Below are 18,824 nucleotides of genomic sequence, written 5' to 3'. Positions count from 1 at the left end.
GATACGCTACTGAATTTGATTTGTTAGCATTTATTGAGAATTGTTTATTCATGTTCATAAAACATATTGGTCTGTAGTTTTCTCTTCTTATACTATCTTTGTTAGACTTAATTTCCTGTGATTTTGTCTTAGAGCCATTGTTTAAGAGTGTATTATTTAATTTCTACAAATGTGTGAATTTTCAAGTTTTACTTCTGCTGTTGATTTCATCCTGTAGTACTGACAGAATATAATTTGAATCATATTTGTCTTTTTAAATCTATTGAGACTAACCTGAAAAGTGTCCCAGGTACATTTAAGGAGAATGCATATGCTGGTACAGTGAAGTAGAGTGTTCTGAATATGTTTGTCAGATCTCACTGATTTACTGTGGTAAGTTCTCTACGTCCTTTCTTATGTTCTACCTATTGTTGAGAGTGGAGTATTGAAGTCTCCTCCTGTTATTGCAGAGCTGTCTGTTTTCCTCTTCAATTCTGTCAGTTTTTGCTTCATAAATTTTGCAAGTCTGCAATTAGGTATGTAAATGTTTATAATTATAACACATTCTTGATGTACTGAAGCTTTTATTAACATATACTGTTCTTTGTTTCTTTTAACTTATTTTTGATTTAAAGTCTATTTTTTCTGATATTAGTATAGCCACCCTTGTTGTCTTTTGATTACTGTTTGCATGGACTATCTTTTTCCATTCATTCACATTCAGTCTGTTTGTATTTTTGAGGAAAGTGAGTCTTTTATAGATGGCATATATTTTGGATCAGGTGGTTTTATCCCTTCTTTCAGTCTCTGTCTTCTGATTAGAGTATTTAATATGTTTATATTTAAAGTAGTTGCTGATAAGTAGAGGCTTACTTTTGTCACTTTGCTATTTTTTTTTTGTATTCCTTACAACTCTCTTGTTCCTCATTTCCTGCATTAGTGTCTTCTTTTATGTTTATTTGATTTTTTTGTAGTGAAACATTTAAAGTTCTTTCTCATTTCCTTTATTATATTCAATGGCTATTTTCTTTGTGGTGACCATGGTGATTGTGTTTAACATCCTAAGATTATAACACTTTAATTTGAATTATACCAACTTAACTCTGATAACATACAAAAAATTGAATCCTCCAGAGAGGATTCAACCTATTTTAGAAGGAAAGAAAGAGGAAAATCAGCTCATTTTAATCTAGGACTAAACTCTTCACAGCTCTGTCACTATCTGTTCCAGTTGCTGACATCACAAATTTACTGTTCATATTGTGTGCTCTAAGACCTAAATTAATAATTTTTTTTCTAAAAAATGCGTTAGTCTTTTAAATCATGGATATGACAACATGTAGATTTACAAACTAAAATTACAATAATACTAATTTTAGACAATAATTAAAAATATATTAGTCTCATAAATCATGTGTAATGAAGAATGGAACTACAAATCATTATCTGATAATATTACCTTTTATAGCTGCCATGTATTTAACTATTGAGATTTTTATTTCTTCAGATGGCTTCAATTTATTGTCTGATTTTCTTTCATTTTACCTTTGAGCATTTCTCACAGGGAAGTTCCAATGGTAATGAGGTCTCTCATTTATCTAGAAATGTTTTAATTTCTCCCTCACTGTGAAGGACACTTTTGCTGTATGTAGGATTCTCAGTTGACAGTTCATTTTTTCCTTTGAGCACTTTGAATATATTGGCTCCTGGTCCCCAAAGTTTCTTATGAGAAAAATCTGATGATCGTATTGAATATCCCTTGTATGTGATGAATTGCTTCTTGCTGCTTTCAAGATCCTCTATCTTTGATTTTCAAAAATTTTATTATAATGTGTCTTGGTGTGGATCTCTTTGAGTTCATCTTACTTGGAGTTTGTTGAACTTCTTAGATATTTATATTCATGTCTTTCATCAAATTTGGAAAGTTTTCTGACATTATTTCTCCAAATATCCTCTCTGCCCACTTTCTTTCTCTTCTCTTTCTGGGACTCTTGCATTGAATAAATGGTCTGTTTGATAGTGTCACTTAGGCTATGCTCAATTTTTCTTTCATCCTTTTTCTTTCTATTCCTCACTTTTAGTAATTTCCATTGTTCTATATTCAAGTTTGATGATGCTTCTGCTGCTCAAGTATGCCTTGGAATCCCTCTAGTGAATTTTTCATTTCAGTTATTGTACTTTTCAGCTCTGGGATTTCTGTTTGATTTCTTTTTCTATTTTCTATCTCTTTATTGGTATTTTCAATTTGTTTACATATCACTTTGTTGAGTATCTTTAAAACAGTAGTTTTTAATTTCTTCACCCTGTATTTCTTGCAACAGGTATTTTTAAAGGAATATTCATTTATCTTTATTTTTAATAGGCAATACTTTCTTGCTGCTTTGTTTGTCTTACAACTTTTTCGTTGAAAACTTGATGTTTGAATCTAATAATGTGAAAACTCTGAAAATCAGACTCTCACCTTGCCCCAGGGTTTGCTGTTTTTCTTTCTTTCTTTCTTGTTTTATGTTTATGTTTTCTTTATCTCTGATCCAAGGATCAGCCTGAGGTGTAAACTTAAAATCTTCTCAGGGTTTTTCTAAGCCTTCACCTTTCCCATGCATGGTCACTTTCTCATTTTCCTCTGTATGTGCAGTTGCTTTTGAATGCCTTCAGCTTTAGTTTCTGTCTCCCAAAAGGGAGGGAAAAAAAAGAGAAAAACAAAGCAAGGAGACAGGGCGCTGGCCATTTAGGTCCCTTAGAAATCACTTCAGCTGGAGGGGAAGAGCTGAAAATGGGGGAAATACAACAGTTGCCACCCTCCTTTTTGCACCTCTATGATCACAATCAGTGATCAACAATTACAGCACTATTTCCTGATATTTGGAGAGCAGGGGCTTTTTGCCTCCCCTTGCTTCCATAAGCTGTGTCTAGCTGCTGCAGCAATGTGTATGCAGTTGCCTGCTGTGAGGCTGAGGCTAGAGGATGGGTAGTTACTACTGAGCTAAGAGCTAAAATTGGCTGGTTAACCTCAATTTACTGTCCATGACTTCCCCTGAAAGTTGTAAGCCTTCAACATACTCCAGAGTTTTAAATTTATTACAGAAGACAGATGCTGCCAGAAAAATTGTTGTCACAGTAGAAAGACAGTTTTCTGGTGCTTTCTACTCCTCCAACTCGCCAGAATTCTCTCTACTTCTCACTATTTCTTTCCTCCACACTTCAGACTGGTTATTTTCTTCTGATATATTTTTCAGCTCACTAATTCTCTCAAACCATGCGAAATATCCACTTAAACTCATCTAGGAATTGTTTAAGTTCACTTGTATTTTTCAGTTCTATAAATTCTATTTGATTCTTACAGTTTCAGGGGCAGAATTCCTAACCTATTAAAATAAAATTACTTTGATTATGTTAATTATTGCTACTTTTAAGTCTATGTCTGCTACCTCCAATATTTGAGGACACCTTGTTTCTGCTGTGTATTTTTTTCTCTTGGTCTTATTTCCTAATATAGCTTTTTTTTTTTACTCAAATGCTGGCCATTTTATAAGGAAAAAATAGTGACTCTGGATGTTATATTCCTTCAGAGAGTATTCAACCTATTTTAGAAGGCAAGAAAGAGGAAAAGCAGCTCAATTTAATCCAGGACTGAACTCAATCTTGGTAAGTTTCAGTCTTCACCTAAGTTTCTTGCATTCTTAGGTTGTAGGTTTCTATGTTTCCTAACAGAGAGCCTGAAGAGTTTCCTGAGGATTCTCCTGCCTGATATGCCATGAACCTCAATTTTGGTCTTCCTGACCCTTTTGGGTTAACAAAATTGTTAATCGACTTTTTATTCTCACTATGTTTTATTGAGCCTTTGCCTTATGAAGCTAGTTAACAAGACTCTGATGGGGAAATGGTATTAATGTTGGTCTTATTTGTCTCAGCCTCACTTCTCTATGAAATCTCAACAACCCCAAACTCTAATTTGTCTTTCTTCATGCTCATACAATTGCATAAAGCTCTGCTGGATTATCTACTTCTTCAGTTCAGTTCAGTTCAGTTGCTCAGTCGTGTCCAACTCTTTGAGACCCCATGAATCGCAGCACGCCAGGCCTCCCTGTCCATCATCAACTCCCAGAGTTTACTCAAACTCATGTCCATTGAGTCGGTGATGTCATCCAGCCATCTCATCCTCTGTCGTCCCCTTCTCATCCTGCCCCCAATCCCTCCCAGCATCAAGGTCTTTTCCAATGAGTCAACTCTTCGCATCAGATGGCCAAAGTATTGGAGTTTCAGCTTCAGCATCAGTCCTTCCAATGAACACCCAGGACTGATCTCCTTTAGGATGGAATGGTTGGATCTCCTTGCAGTCCAAGGGACTCTCAAGAGTCTTCTCCAACACCACAGTTCAAAAGCATCAATTTTTCAGCGCTCATCTTTCTTCACAGTCCAACTCTCACATCACATCCATACATGACCACTGGAAAAACCATAGCCTTGACTAGATGGACCTTTGTTGGCAAAGTAATGTCTCTGCTTTTTAATATGCTATCAAGGTTGGTCATAACTTCCTTCCAAGGAGTAAGCATCTTTTAATTTCATGGCTGCAATCACCATCTGCAGTGATTTTGGAGCCCCCCAAAATAAAGTCTGACACTGCTTCCACTGTTTCCCCATCTATTTCCTTCTTAGCAAGTACTTTTTCTTTTCTTTTTTAAAAAAAGTCTGGTGTTCTGTTCCAAAATGTGGCAGAAAGTGGCAGTCAACCAAACAATTAAGGAGACTTGGAGAAAGTTTGGTTTACTTCAAAAAGTATTCTCTGGAACACGATTTTCAAGTGTTGGTTGCCTTGGAAGCTCTTAGATATTCAGGGTAAGGAAGATATAAGTATTTCAGATTTTCTACTTGCTCTTGGAAAGAGAATTGTTTGTCTGCTCTTAGCTACTACATAATATAAAAAGGGGGAAATTTTGAACTTTTATTGAGTATTTACTATTGCCAGGCACATAGTAAGGATCTGCCAGGAATAGATCCTTACTATGCTACATTTTTTTCAGCAGTACCTTGAGATGCTGAGAGTCAGATATTAGACTCAAAGGGGTTACATAACTTGCTCAAAGTTTTTAAGAGGCAGAATCAAGAAATACAGTTCCGATGTTTTTAAACCTTTTTTCACGATACTAAACCCAACATGGAACATAATAGACTATCTGGTAATGATTACAGGTTAATGGCAAAGTCCTACTTTATGTCATTTGGTTATATATAATTGGATATCTGAAGTCCCATATAATAATTTTAATAAGAAAACTGAGATAGCCAACAGTAATGAAAACTAAAGAGATCACTATATCTTACCCTTCAAATTCAGGTAAATAATTCAGACTTCTGGCTTAAAGAAACAGAATATGCTCAAAAGAAAAATTGCAGCAAAAGGAAAAAATAAAAAGATGAGTAGAAAAGGGGAGCTATTTAAAACCATGCATGTTGGAGAGAAGTAGTTCTTGTATATTAAATGCAGAACTGGACATCACATTTAAGAAAAGCAAAGGTATAATTTGCATAGAAGAGGTGAATAGTAACTTAAAGTGTTGAAGTAATAGGTTCATGATCAGTGAAGTGTTGAAATAATACATTGTTTTAGACTTAAAAAAAAAACAGGTTTCTAAATTCCATTATGTAAATTCTTCCTTCTTATCTATAGTGATGAAAAGCGAGAAAAGAATGAAAATGTGACTGGAGGTAACAATCACTGCAACTGGTATACATACACATTACCTTACAGCACCCTTTTGAGGCAGGCAAGAAAAAAAATTGTAAAATTTGTTACTACTATTCACTGTTGAGCAAAATCTAAAGTAAGGCAGATATAGATGTGTTCAACATAATAGATAAAAGCTTTTAAAGGAGGTAAAATATATACATACCTAACCAAACAAATAAAGGACAGAAACAGTATGGACTTAATAGAAGAAGAAGATATTAAGAAGAGGTGGCAGGAATATACAGAAGAATATAAAAAAAAAGATCTTAATGACCCAGGTAACCATGATTGTGTGATCACTCACCTAGAGCCAGACATCCTGGAGTGCAAAGTCAAGTGGGCCTTAGGAAGCATCACCACAAACAAAGCTAGTGGAGGTGATAGAATTTCAGCTGAGCTATTTCAAATCCTAAAAGTTGATGCTGTGAAAGTGCTGCACTCAATATGCCAGCAAATTTGGAAAACTCAGCAGTGGCCACAGGACTGGAAAAGGTCAGTTTTCATTCCAATCCCAAAGAAAGGCAATGCCAGAGAATGTTCAGATTACCGCACAATTGCACCCATCTCACACACTAGCAAAGTAATGCTCAAAATTCTCCAAGTCAGGCTTCAAAAATACGTGAACCAAGAATTTCTAGATTTTCAAGCTGGATTTAGAAAAGGCAGAGATCAAATGGCCAACATCTATTGGATCATAGAAAAAGCAAGAGAATTCCAGAAAAGCATCAATTTCTGCTTCATTGACTTTGCTAAAGCCTTTGACTGTGTGGAGCACAACAAACTGTGGAAAATTCTTCAAGAGATGAAATACCAGACCACCTGACCTGAGAAATCTTCATGCAGGTCAAGAAGCAACAGTTAGAACTGGACATGGAACAATAGACTGGTTCCAAATTGAGAAAGGAGTACGTCAAGGCTGTATATTGTCATCCTGCTCATTTAACTTACATGCAGAGTACATCATGAGAAATCCTGGGCTGTATGAAGCACAAGCTACCTGAATCAAAAGTGCCAGGAGAAATATCAATAACCTCAGATATGCAGATGACACCACCCTTATGGCAGAAAGTGAAGAGGAACTAAGAGCCTCTTGATGAAAGTGAAAGAGGAGAGTGAAAAAGCTGGCTTAAAATTCAACTTTCAAAAAACTAAGATAGTGGCATCCAGTCCCATCACTTCATGGCAAATAGATGGGGAAACAATAGAACACTGTTTCACAGTAGAAACAGTGACAGATTTTATTTTTGGGGGCTCCAAAATCACTGCAGATGATGACTGCAGCTATGAAATTAAAAGACGCTTGCTCCTTGGAAGAAAAGCTATGACAAATCTAGACAGCATATTGAAAAGCAGAGACATTACCAACAAAGGTCCATCTAGTCAAAACTGTTTTTTCCAGTAGGCATGTATGGATGTGAGAGTTGAACCATAAAGAAAGCTGAGCACCGAAGAATTGATGTTTTTGAACTGTGGTGTTGGAGAAGACTCTTGAGGGTCCCTTGGACTGCAAGGAGATCAAACTAGTCAATCCTAAAGGAAATCAATCCTGAATATTCATTGGAAGGACTGATGCTGAAGCTGAGGCTCCAATACTTTGGCTACCTGATGAGAAGAATTGACTCACTGGAAAAGACCCTGATGCTGGGGAAGACTGAAGGCAGGAGGAGAAAGGGATGACAGAGGATGAGATGATTGGATGGCATCAACAACTTGATGGCCGTGAGTTTAAGCAAGCTCCAGGAGTTGGTGATGGACAGGGAAGCCTGGCGTGTTGCAGTCCATGGGGTTGCAAAGAGTCAGACATGACTGAGTGACTGAACTGAAGTGCTGCTGCTGTTAAGTCGCTTCAGTCGTGTCCGACTCTGTGCAACCTCATAGACGGCAGCCCAACAGGCTCCACTGTCCCAGGGATTCTCCAGGCAAGAACCTTGGAGTGGGTTGCCATTTCCTTCTCCAATGCATGAAAGTGAAAAGTGAAAGTGAAGTCACTCAGTCGTGTCCGACTTTGCGACCCCATGGACTGCAGCCCACCAGGCTCCTCTGTCCATGGGATTTTCCAGGCAAGAGTACTGGAGTGGGGTGCCATTGCCTTCTCCGCTGAACTGAACTTGAACGAACCAAATGAATGTAACAGACAATAGAAGGTGCAATCAGGTTGGTTGTTGATCTATGAGCTAATACTACGGGAGTAGTGGAAAAACTGGGGATGAGAAGTGAAGACCTGTGTAGAAAATTAGAGATTTATAGGATTCAGGAGAGGAAAGCAGGCGGAGAATGGGTTGTCCTAGGTTCCAGATTTATGAGAATAGCAAGCCCAAGAAGGTTATCCAAAGTGGCACACCCACTGGATATGCTATAAATAAGCACTAACATCAGCTGAAGAGCCTTATGTTTTAAATTGGCCAATTTTACCCAGGCCTGAGGCATTTTGTACCTATCCTATAAGACTCTACCCCAATTTTCCTTGGGTTAGAAACAGAGCTCTAAGGGCCCAGTGTTTGGGATTCTGCAGAGGCAGCAAGCCAGCCTGGGCCCTCACGTCGGATGTGTTATGTTGGGACAAGAATCCAGTGAGCATGCAGGTTCTCTATCAGACGATTATTAAAAAAAAAAAAAAAAAAAAACAAATCCACCAGGCTTGAGCCCTTCTAGATAGTATTGAAGGGTTAGCAATGGTTTCCCTGGCAGTGGAGTGTACTGCTGCTTGCCTAGAACCATTCCCAGTTTTAAGCTTCTTAGTCACAGGCATTTCCCCAGGGTTTTTCTAAAATAAGAAGATAGCAAGAATTTAGTGTCCTATTTTTCCTTAGAGTCCAAAGGAACCTTAACCTGGCCATCTGAGAAAGGAAATTAGCAAAGCAGAGGAAAGGAATTAACATTGTTTAAATGATGACTGCGATAAGGCTATTCTGCATTTGTTTTCTTCTTTCCTAATCCTCCCTATGGCCATTTGTGGTTCATCTGAATCTGCCTGCTGAGTAAGACTTGATTTCCTTAGGACAGAGAAGGTATGGCACCTGTACATTCATATTTCCTCTGAGGGCATTTGGCACATCTTCTTGACTACTGATTATTATTATGTTTATAAACATAATGTGAATACACTAAATAACATAGCTACATACTCACATGTAATGTTGCCCGTTCATTTGCTCCAGTCTTTTTAATCTTCATTTTCAATTTGACACTTATTCGACTACTTAGTGACAGGACTGATGCTAGTTAGATAAAATAGGCAGAACTGAGTGGTTACCTGGATAAGCTGGAGGTGGGGTCAAAGCGAGAGGAATTTGAGGTAACTGCTAGGTTTCCTACTGGGGAAAGAGGAGGAGCATGGGAAGATAAGGCTGAGTTCAGTTTTGGACATGTTGAGTTTAAGGTTCCCTAATGCAGTGCATGAGCTTCCCTGGTAAAGAATCCAACTGTCAATTCAGGAGATGCGGGTTCCATCCCCTGGTTGGGAAGATCCCCTGGAGATGGAAATGGCAACCCACTCCAGTATCCTTGCCTAGGCAATCCCATGGACAGGGAAGTCTGGTGGGCTATAGTTCATGAGGTAGCAAAGAGCCAGACAGGACTTAGTGACTAAACAACAAAATGAAGTGCAAGTTCATCAAGACAATAGTTCTTCTTTTTCAGGGTTTACTATAAAGCAAGCACTATGTCAAATAACTTGCATGCATTCTCATGAATATTTGTGGTTTGTCTTACTTGGAAAGATGAGTAAACGGAGGTGTAGAGAGGTAAGTAACTTGCCCAATTTGGCCCAAGATGACAGTGAGTAGGTGGCAAAGCTTAAGATTTAGATGTTAGGCTCACTGACAAACCAGTGGTAATTGACCCATGAAAGTATGAGACCTTCTACCCGTTTATTGGAAATGACAGAGAGGATGAGGAACAGAACTCTGGATAATAAGAATATTTTAGGAGTAAGCTGAGGAAAAAGAACCCTCTATGAAAGCCAAGAAGAAGCAGTCAGAGAAACAGAGAACCAGGAGAAATCTCAAAAAGAGAGTGCTCAATACTGTCAGTTACGGCAAAGACATTTAGCAAGTGAAGGTCTGAGAGTGCATTTGCCAACGTGCAGGTCCCCATTGTCTTTAGTGGCACATGCAAAGTCAGTGTCCAGTGATCTGAAGAATATACGGCTCCAGTGAAACCACACTAGGTCCCGTGTGAATATGTTGGGCCTCCCAAACTGTAACAGAATGAAACTATTACCAGCTCACTACCTGGAAACGTGTTTTTAGTCCTACTTTCTTTGATTATTGCAAAATCCCCAAATAATCCAATAGGGCTATTGGATGGAGGTGGGGTGCGTAGAAGGCATTCACCCATGCATTTCGGAAAAATGTTCCTAAAATGCCACTTATGATAAGAACCAGAAGTGGGAGGGCAAAAGAAAGTTTTTTCCAAGTCTGGCATAAGTCATCTCAGAAACACTAAAGTATGGGAACGCTGCAGAATCTCTCTTGCATTTTACTCTTTCCCCCTGTTTTTTTTTGTTGTTGTTGTTGTTGTGAATGAATACATATACTAGAATGTCAACCACGAGGAGGAAAGCATTTCCACCCCTACAGCATGTTATTTGCATGAGGGTGGTATTGTCTTGCTTACATGTCATGGAACCTGTGACCTGTCACACATGATTATCATGTCAGCTTATGAACTTGTCAGAGACTGCAACTCCTGGCTTCCACCTCAGAGGGGAAACTGCTTAGGATCGGGGTTGGGGGCAGCGGGCATTCTGCTAGCCATATGAGGCAGAGTTCTGCCAGCCCCCAGTGCCAGGGAACCCCTGGGCAATAATCAATACCAAACCTAACTATGAATAGGACCACACAAGGGCACATGGCTGGGAACCAAACCTCCTTCCTACCTTGGTCTGATCTCTTGGCAAGTTTCCTTACTAGTCCCAGATTTCCTCCCACTTACTTAGGGAGGAATCTAGAAACAGGAGTTATTTTTAAAAGGTTAGGGCAGGAGGAAGGGTTGGAAAGCCACTCTCAGATACTGGAGCAGTCATGAGGAAGAGGGTTCCGGTTAATTACACAATCCAGAGCTTCGCATTTTAATAATCGCTGATGGATGGATGGAAGTCAAGACAAAAGCCAAGGAAAGATCTACACATGTTTGGAGACTTTGAATTAGAAATGCTGTTTTCTAACTCTTCCCCAAAGGAAGTCACATGGGGAAAACAAAGTAGTGATTAGGGAACTATACAGGCCACAGCCTTCTCTGAGGCCTTCTAAGTTCCCAGGCAAAGCCTGCCGCCTACTTGGGAGATGAGCATGTGCTCAGAGCCACAGCTTCTCTTCTGACATCTTTCTGCCAGATGGTTGTTCTCGAATTCTAGAGGTGCTTGGCCCTTCTGGTTCCTGCAACCTGAGCCCAGAGAACTTTGATCCACCAATTTTCCCCTCCCTCTACCCCCCTGATGAGCAGGACCTGGCGCCTAGAGGAAAGGAGAGGCCAGGTGCAGAGACCCTTGGTGCTCTGAAAAGGAGTTCCCTTGCCTGCCTCTGTGTGTTCGAGGTATTGCATCCCCACTGACTCCAGGGCTGACTCTGAAGGTTCCAGGCCAGCCATCTCCCGCCTGGCCAGCTGGCAGCAGGAATGGACACCTTTCACCATTTACCCATTTACCGGGTGAATGAGCTCCTTGCTCACAAATTTCCCTGTAGAGTTATCCCGATGGCTTTTCATGACAATCCAGAATCTCAATACATTACAAATGTTCTGTGTAAACATAATAAGGGTGTGGATCCAACCCACTAGTAATTGTTAGTAGAAAAAAAAAAAAGCAAAAAACCCCACAAAGACCTAAACAAACAAAGATCAGTTCTACAGGATCTGTGCCAGGAGGATTTGCTTTCTTGGGGACCTTCCTAGAGGGTCCTGCCAATTCACCCTGCTGCCCTAGATCCCTGCGGTGAGAACTCTGGGACTTGGTCTCTGCTCTTGAGGCCTATAGATACCCTGGAAGGAGCTGCCTTCTGGAGCAGTGAGGAGTCCCCGGACCTTTCCCACAGGATTTCAAAAAAGCATGCCTGACTGCAAGAGGTGGGGGTGGGGTGCCGCCTGCCTTCAAACCCGGCCCCAACCTGGCATCTCCCTTCCCTTGCACACCCAGGGAGTCTGACCCTTAGTTCCAACTTCTTCTGGGCTTCAAGGACACTCTGCCTACCTTCTTCACCTCAAGTAGCCCTCAAATGCTAACCCAATTCCTGGGCCGGGCCTCCCAGGCCTCAGGAGTTAAGCGCAGAGCAGACAGCCCCGATGCGGCAGCCGGACCATCCCGGCACAGTCTGCGGGTATTCGGGCTCTCGGTCCAGAAGACATTTTGGGGAAATATTGCGCATAGAAATGTACATATACATATGTATAAATTACATATTTGGTCAACAAATGTTAAGCAAATGTGTCTGGTGTTTCGTTGAAATTGTTAGCATCGTGGCATTTGGCAAGATCGGTTGCTATTATCCCAAGTGGATGATATTAGAGAGCACCTGGCTTCTCTGGAAAACACGGCGGAACAGTACTGGAGACGTTCAGTTACGTTTCCAACTGTTCATCTCTTCCCAGTCGATCGCTACCTCTCGGTCACCAAGCAGGCAGACGGCACACTCTGGACAAGGCAACTTTCTCCGAAGCTCAATCTCCTCTCAAATGACGGAGATCAGTGGGTCTTCGGGGGAAGTGGCAAGTCCTGTGGGGTGTCAGAAGCCTCTGGTTCCTTATCCAGACGTTTGTCACAAAGCGCAGTTCGGTCGGTATCAAGGACGAGAAGAAATAGTAAAATAGAACTGTGTAATGAGGGTGGGGGAGGAGGGAAAGGCTAGGGCCTGTTCCAATTCTGGGAAGATTCGAGGAGGCTGACTCGGCTGCAGGGACAAACCCAGCGGCTCCTCGCAGTGCGTGGAAAGAAGGGAGAAACAGCCCCTCGGCCCTTTCACACAAGCGCGTGCAGCCGGACACTGGGTGAAAAGCTCTCTATGAGATAAAGTCGCGTCTGTTCCAGCCGGTGGCACGGACACACGTGGCGCTCGGCTTCGGCGCGCGCAAACAGCGGGTTTGGAAATCTTCGCGCAAGGCACCCGCCTCCAACGCTCCCACTCCTGCGGGCCCACCCGGGAGCTCGTCCGTCTCCCACCAGCCTCCCGCTAGCCCTGCCGCACAGCTCGCCCCGGCCCAGACGCGGACAGATGTTTAGACTTGGAGCCGCGACCACTGGGGAGACGGAGCGACGGGCTCGGCGCAGTGCGCGACGCTGGCGGGGCTCTGGGGCTCCCGGTCGGGGGTGCGAGCTGGCGGGTGCGGGGGAGGGGGCAGAGGGGGTAGGAGGGCGAAGGGATGGAAAGAGGAGGGGGGAGTGGGTGGACTAATGATGAAAAAGTCTTCTCCATCCCGGCTCCTTAATTAAATGCATGGAAAGAACCGAGGCGAGCACATCTGGTTTCAATCTGCAGCCCTTTGATGGCATCAAATGTTCTTTTCCTAGATCAGGGCTGGAAGTTCTGGGCTAACTATGGCCGTTTGGAGCTCAGAAACCATTTACACACACCCGGACCCTTCTTTCTCTCCAGTCCAGCCTCTGGGCTATAGCAGAAAAAGTTTAGTTATCAAGCGAGTGGGGGAAATGTGGGTGTGTGTGTGTGTTTAAAGAACATAAAACGCCACAAATAAGCACTTAATATTTTACTTACTCGTCATATAGTAACTCATTTCTAATGAGACTATTAAAGCTGTTACTAAATTCCAACAGGTCATGAAAAAATCGCTCAGCACCTCTCTGTCCTCTGTCAAGTTAGGGCTCAGCAGTCGGACGACAAAGGCTTATCCGTAGATTTAGACGCGGGTTCTTCCTCCCCTGCCCCCACCCCGCGCCAGCCGGACTGGACCCCGAGCCTCCGCCCGCAGCTGGCTCTAGGAGTGCCCAACTTCCTCCGCATCTGGGCAGCGCGACCCTCTCGGCTTAGCATCGTAGCCTGGGGAAGCGACCTTGGCCGCACCAAAGAGGTTACGAAATTGGCCAGGGTTGGGGGAAGGGGAGCAATTATGACAAACTCCTAGAGTCCTTTCTTCCGGCTAAATAAATATGTAAATTTCCTACTGCCTGGCCCTGGGATTCCTAGCCGCGCGGAGAGACTCGAATCGATTCAGCGCCTTCTAGATCTGCCCCAACCTGCCTCTAGTCCACCGAAGAAGCGTGGAAGAGCCTTCCATTATGATCGCTCTTGTCATTTTATCACATTATTTAATAGACTGTCTCTGCAGAACCGAATGTAGCCTTGATCTCCTTGCCCTCTCCCTTGCTCTAAGGCGCTCCTTCCACCCCCACCACCCCCAAATTGTTAGAACAGCAGGAAATGTTGTTAAAAAAAAAAAAGGCAGAGAGAGAAGAAAATTTGATTGAGACAGTTGTGGATTTTTTCCAACAAATTTCCCCGCAGCTGTTATCAAAACATGCAAATGAGATTTTCCAACAGGATCTTAAATCTGGAGGAGTTAATGCCGAAGCAAAATAATCAGCCCGTTTGAAGTGACTGTGGGTTTCAGTTTGTCTTTTCTCCCCGTGATACTATTGCAGGGGAATGATAATTAGACCTTTACTTTAAAAATCCAAAGGGGCTCTCTTCCTTTCTTTTCCCTCCCTCTTCTCCCCCTCCTCCCTCTCTCCCTCTCTCGCTCCCTCCCTCTCTCTTTCTCTCTTGCTCAGAAGTTGGCAAAGGGGGTTTTCTTAATCAGACTGTTTTCTGGTCCGAGGGAAAGGAGGAAGAAGGAGATTGTGATGGAGAAAGGGGGTCTGTAAACCGTCAGGCACCGCACAAAGGCTTTGCCACGTAATTACAGGCTCCTATTAAGTCGAGATCTGCCCTCCCAGGGGTCTCCAATTTTCTTGTATTCCCTACAAAGCCTCCTCTGCATGCCAGTTTGTGCCTTTTGAAGTGCCAGAGAGCTTCTTGATCCAACTGAGAAGGAAAAGGGAGCTCAGCGAGAAGAGGGGGAGAGAGCGAAGGGAACGGGGGAAACCCACCACCACCCTCCTTCGGACTCTTGGAGCCCCCCGCTTTTTTTCCCCCCTCCTTACGAAAAGTAAAGTGAGACTCCTGCTCTCCAATACATCTGCAAGACATCACCCTCTCCTCCTGAAACTTTAGTCACTCCTGAGAATCCACAGGAGTGCAGAGAGGGGGAACACGTTTTTCTTGAAGATGTTTTAAAGCTGGAACAAGCCTTCTTCTGTTGGTGCTTGAACTCTTGCCTGGGAATAACTTTTTTAACCTAAAAAAAAAAAAAAACAACCCACTTTGATTCTTCTCTCCCACCCCTTCTTCTCTCTTCTTCTGTTTGCCTAACTCCCCCGCCCTGCTGGCCTCTCCTTTCCTTTCTCCCCCTTATTATTATTTTTAGTGCGTGCGTGTGGACGCTTTTGGAGAGCTGGAAGGGATTTTTTTTTTCTCTCTCTCTCTCCTGACTTGAACATAGGGTGACTTTTCATTTTATTTTTTTGGTGTGGATTATCTCTTTGGACCGCGCCGGACTTGGCCTCAGGAAAGCAACCGAGGCTGTCGAAAGCTGCTGGTGCAGAACTCTCTGCTCTTACAGAAGGGGGTCCCCCGCCCTCTTTCCACTTTTTTTTTGTTGTTGTTCTTCCCCTCCTTCTCTCTCTCTCTCCCTCTCTCTCTCCACTCCCCCCCTCTCTCTGCCCCACTCGGCTCCTCTCCCCCCTCGCGCCCACAGCGTTTGGTGTTGATTCGAGCGGGAAAGGGGGGTGGGTGGGATCGGAGGGGAAGACCATGACCTCCAGCTACGGGCACGTTCTGGAGCGGCAACCGGCGCTGGGCGGCCGCTTGGACAGCCCGGGCAACCTCGACACCCTGCAGGCGAAAAAGAACTTCTCCGTCAGTCACCTGCTAGACCTGGAGGAAGCGGGGGACATGGTGGCGGCGCAGGCGGACGAGAGCGTGGGCGAGGCGGGCCGGAGCCTACTGGAGTCGCCGGGACTCACCAGCGGCAGCGACACCCCGCAACAGGACAGTGAGTGAGGGGGCGCGTGCCCGCGGGCTGGGTGTGTGTGTGTGTGTGTATCCCGGATCGGGGGCGGGGGCGTCCGGGCTGGGCGGCTGGAGCTCGCCGGGGGCCGGAGGGACAAAGTCAGGAACGAGGAGAGGTTGGTGGCCGTGGCCAAAGGAAGGGCTGATCACAGCCGCAGGGAAGAGGGCTCTGCGGAGGAACGAGCCCGGGCGGACGCCTGAGGGAGGCTCCGCGGCCCCGGCTGGGGTCAGGGACACTGCCCGCCGCCGACTCTCGCAGAAGCCGGCTGCGCTGCCTCTCCGTCCCGGACGAGCGCGGCTGGCGGCTCTTCCCGCCTGCCGGCCGAAAGGGCTGGGCAGGAAAAGCGTCCCAGATCGGTGCAAACTCGGGGAGCCCGCCCTGTTTGAGAAGACATCGGGTTAAGGATGCTGAGTCGGGTCCGGAGGGCTTCTCCTGGGTGGCGAAAGCGGGTCGGAGGGCGGAAGGGACCGGAACGGCGGAGGGCACCACGTAAAGTAAGCTAGACCCGCGCTGCTTCGGCGGCGCAGCGCGCGCGGGCTCCGAAGGCCGGAGGTGCCAGAGGGGCGGCCCTGGAGCGCCCGGCTCGAACGCCGGATCCGCTCTCTGTCCAGGAATGTATTCGACACCTGCCTAAGGGTTTAAGAACCCCGGTAGAATGAAAGGCCTGAATGACACGGAAAACTCAGACGAAGCAAAGGGAGGGTCCTTTAGTGGTGAAACCCGAGCCGCGGCCCCGCATGGTCCCACACAGGAGAGATGCGCGGCGGAGGCCCGGGCTCCAATGCCAAGCCCGGTGTTACATTGGAAGAACTCTGCCTAATAGCCCTAAGATTTCCAGAAAAGTCCATGTAGAGTCTCCTTTTGGCACTCTCCTTGATTGCTATCGCATCCCCAAGGAACTCTGGCCTTGTTACTAGCTATGCCTTATAAAACGTGACTTCAGGTATATCCATACGTCCTGGAGGAGTCTATAACAGACCTGTCAACTGGCTGATCCCAGGTGAAATGGGGTTGGATATTTCCTCCTCAAGGTTGCAAGAGTCAGAACTTGGCTGGAAGTTTTTGAATGAGGCTAATCCCTTTCCATGCCATTATCTGCTGACTGCTCTTTCGTCTTGGAACTCAGAGGCTGTGGAATCAGGGAACCCACTGGCAATCTATGATTTTCAAATAACAGTGCCAAGGTCAGACTCTTGGAAAACAACATAGCAAAGCAAAGGAGATTTAGAAACAGCTGGAAGCAAGTCCTGTGCAAAGTGGTGGGAGAGCCGCGCTGAAACAGGCCGCAGGGAGAGCCCATCCCTACCGCAGGCCGCCTGCCCGTCGCCCTGCATCCCTGGTCCAGGCCTGGGCTTCCCTCAAAGTATTTTAGCCAGAAGCAAACTAGGGCCCATCCACCCTACTGTGGGCATGGGCAGAGGGTGATGGGGGATCCGACCTGGCCAGACACTAGGGAAAAACAGGAATGAAGACCCAGTGTCCCCAAGTCCTGGATAACAGCTGGGTGCAGAGGTGTCCTTGTTGAGGTTATTGGTGCCTTCTGGGGAGCTGTTCGCTGGCGGCACAGGCAGGGAGTGAGTTAATAGGTGGTGTAGGCACTTGTAGTTCAAGAAAATGCACTGTGAAATAATATTTAAACAGTTTACTAGGGAATTTACCAACTGAGCTATCAGGGAAGCAAAGAGTAGGGAGAATAGTATTCTGAATTTTCATGTGCCTATCACTCAGCTCCACGGCTAATTATTAATCACACAGCATTTACCATTATTCAGAGAAGGCTGGAGCCACAACAGAAATCAAGGTCACGAAGAAACAGCAGCATAGAAAATCAGGGTACATTGAGGGAGACCAGCCAGGGTTGCTTTGCCCCAAGAGCAAGCAGAGGGCTGTGTAAAGCAGGCCCAGGGTAGGTGGCCAGAGCAAGCCCAGGGTCCACACAGGCCGGAACTGGAGGGATGACGGTCGTTCCCGTCTTTTGACTTTATGTGGATGCAAAGAGAGGGGAGTTTGGGTTCACGGTGGCCTCCTAGTGGGTACCCAGCAAGGCCGGGTTGAGGAGACCAGCTGGGAAGCACCCCTAATCTGAGGTGAGGCTGCAGGCTGGCATGGGGAGGCGACTCCTCAGGGATGGCTTCTTCTAGACCCAGGCCTGAGGCTGCGCTGAGCACGTGGCGACTGTGGGGCGCTAGTTCACCAGGGGACAGGCAAAGGGCAGCAGGAGGAGCTGGGGACGGTCTGTCCTGAGGGAAAGGGATGAGACCTGTGGGAACCTGCCCGCTTGATACTTGAGTACATCACAGAGTTTCTAGGAGTAAGGAGCGACCCTGAAAAGGAAACAGATTCTGGGGTAAAGCATGCTTGGAGAAGAGTGTAGACAAACAGTTCCAGCAGGAGGCCACAGAATGCAGTTCCAGGTGATGGGGATATGGACACCTGGGGCTGAGGAAGTAGCCAAAATAACACACACACCCAACCCCCGCCCCTCCACACACACGCACACACACACACGCACACACACACACACGCGCGCGCGCGCGCGCACACACACACACACACACACACACACACACATGACATAGGCCTTGCTTTCTGGAGATGACCAGGGCCCATCCTTCTAACAAATGGGTAGTTACTTTTAGAAGGCATGTTTCCTCAACCTCCTTCCCCATCTCTGGGGTGAGAATAAGAGGGTCTGGTAAGTTGAGTGGTACCAAGTGTTCAGGAGGACCTTTGTCCTTAGTCTTGGGCCCCAACCAGGATATGCCAAGGAAGCTGTCACAGCTACCCAGAAGTCAGGACTGGAGCGCTACTAGGCCTTCAGTTTGCCATGGACAGTGAGGCTCAGACTGTGAATCAGAGAAGAGAAGAGTCTCCAGGCAGAGGGCAAGAGCTAGGCTACCAGCTGCAAGGGACAGAGGATGGCACCAAGATCCTGGCTCTTTTTGCAGCGTGCTGTGTGTCTACTCAAGTGAGAAACCATAATCTCCCTTGGAGAGATGGGGAACATCTTTTCTTCTCAGAGCTATGTAGAAACACATCCTCCTTACAGTTTCTA

The 18,824-nt window shown here is 45.1% G+C and overlaps 1 protein-coding gene across 2 annotated transcripts in view; it reads left to right on the top strand.

Annotated features, from left to right (window-relative positions):
• Window positions 1–14,289: 14,289 nt before the first annotated feature.
• The window catches only part of PRRX1 (paired related homeobox 1), a 78,005-nt gene continuing 73,470 nt past the window's right edge, over window positions 14,290–18,824 (top strand). The window contains exon 1 of one of the 2 annotated variants that reach the window (XM_020874139.2): window positions 14,290–15,751. In XM_020874139.2, the coding sequence (XP_020729798.1) occupies window positions 15,511–15,751 (241 nt within the window). In that variant the 5' untranslated portion in view covers window positions 14,290–15,510. The remainder of the gene's footprint in view (window positions 15,752–18,824) is intronic. The other variant, XM_020874138.2, reaches the window with a different exon arrangement.

Source organism: Odocoileus virginianus, chromosome 11, assembly GCF_023699985.2.
Source record: "Odocoileus virginianus isolate 20LAN1187 ecotype Illinois chromosome 11, Ovbor_1.2, whole genome shotgun sequence".
Taxonomy (NCBI): domain Eukaryota; kingdom Metazoa; phylum Chordata; class Mammalia; order Artiodactyla; family Cervidae; genus Odocoileus; species Odocoileus virginianus.
Note: the sequence above shows the minus strand (reverse complement) of the source record. Positions and strands in the feature narration are given on the sequence as shown.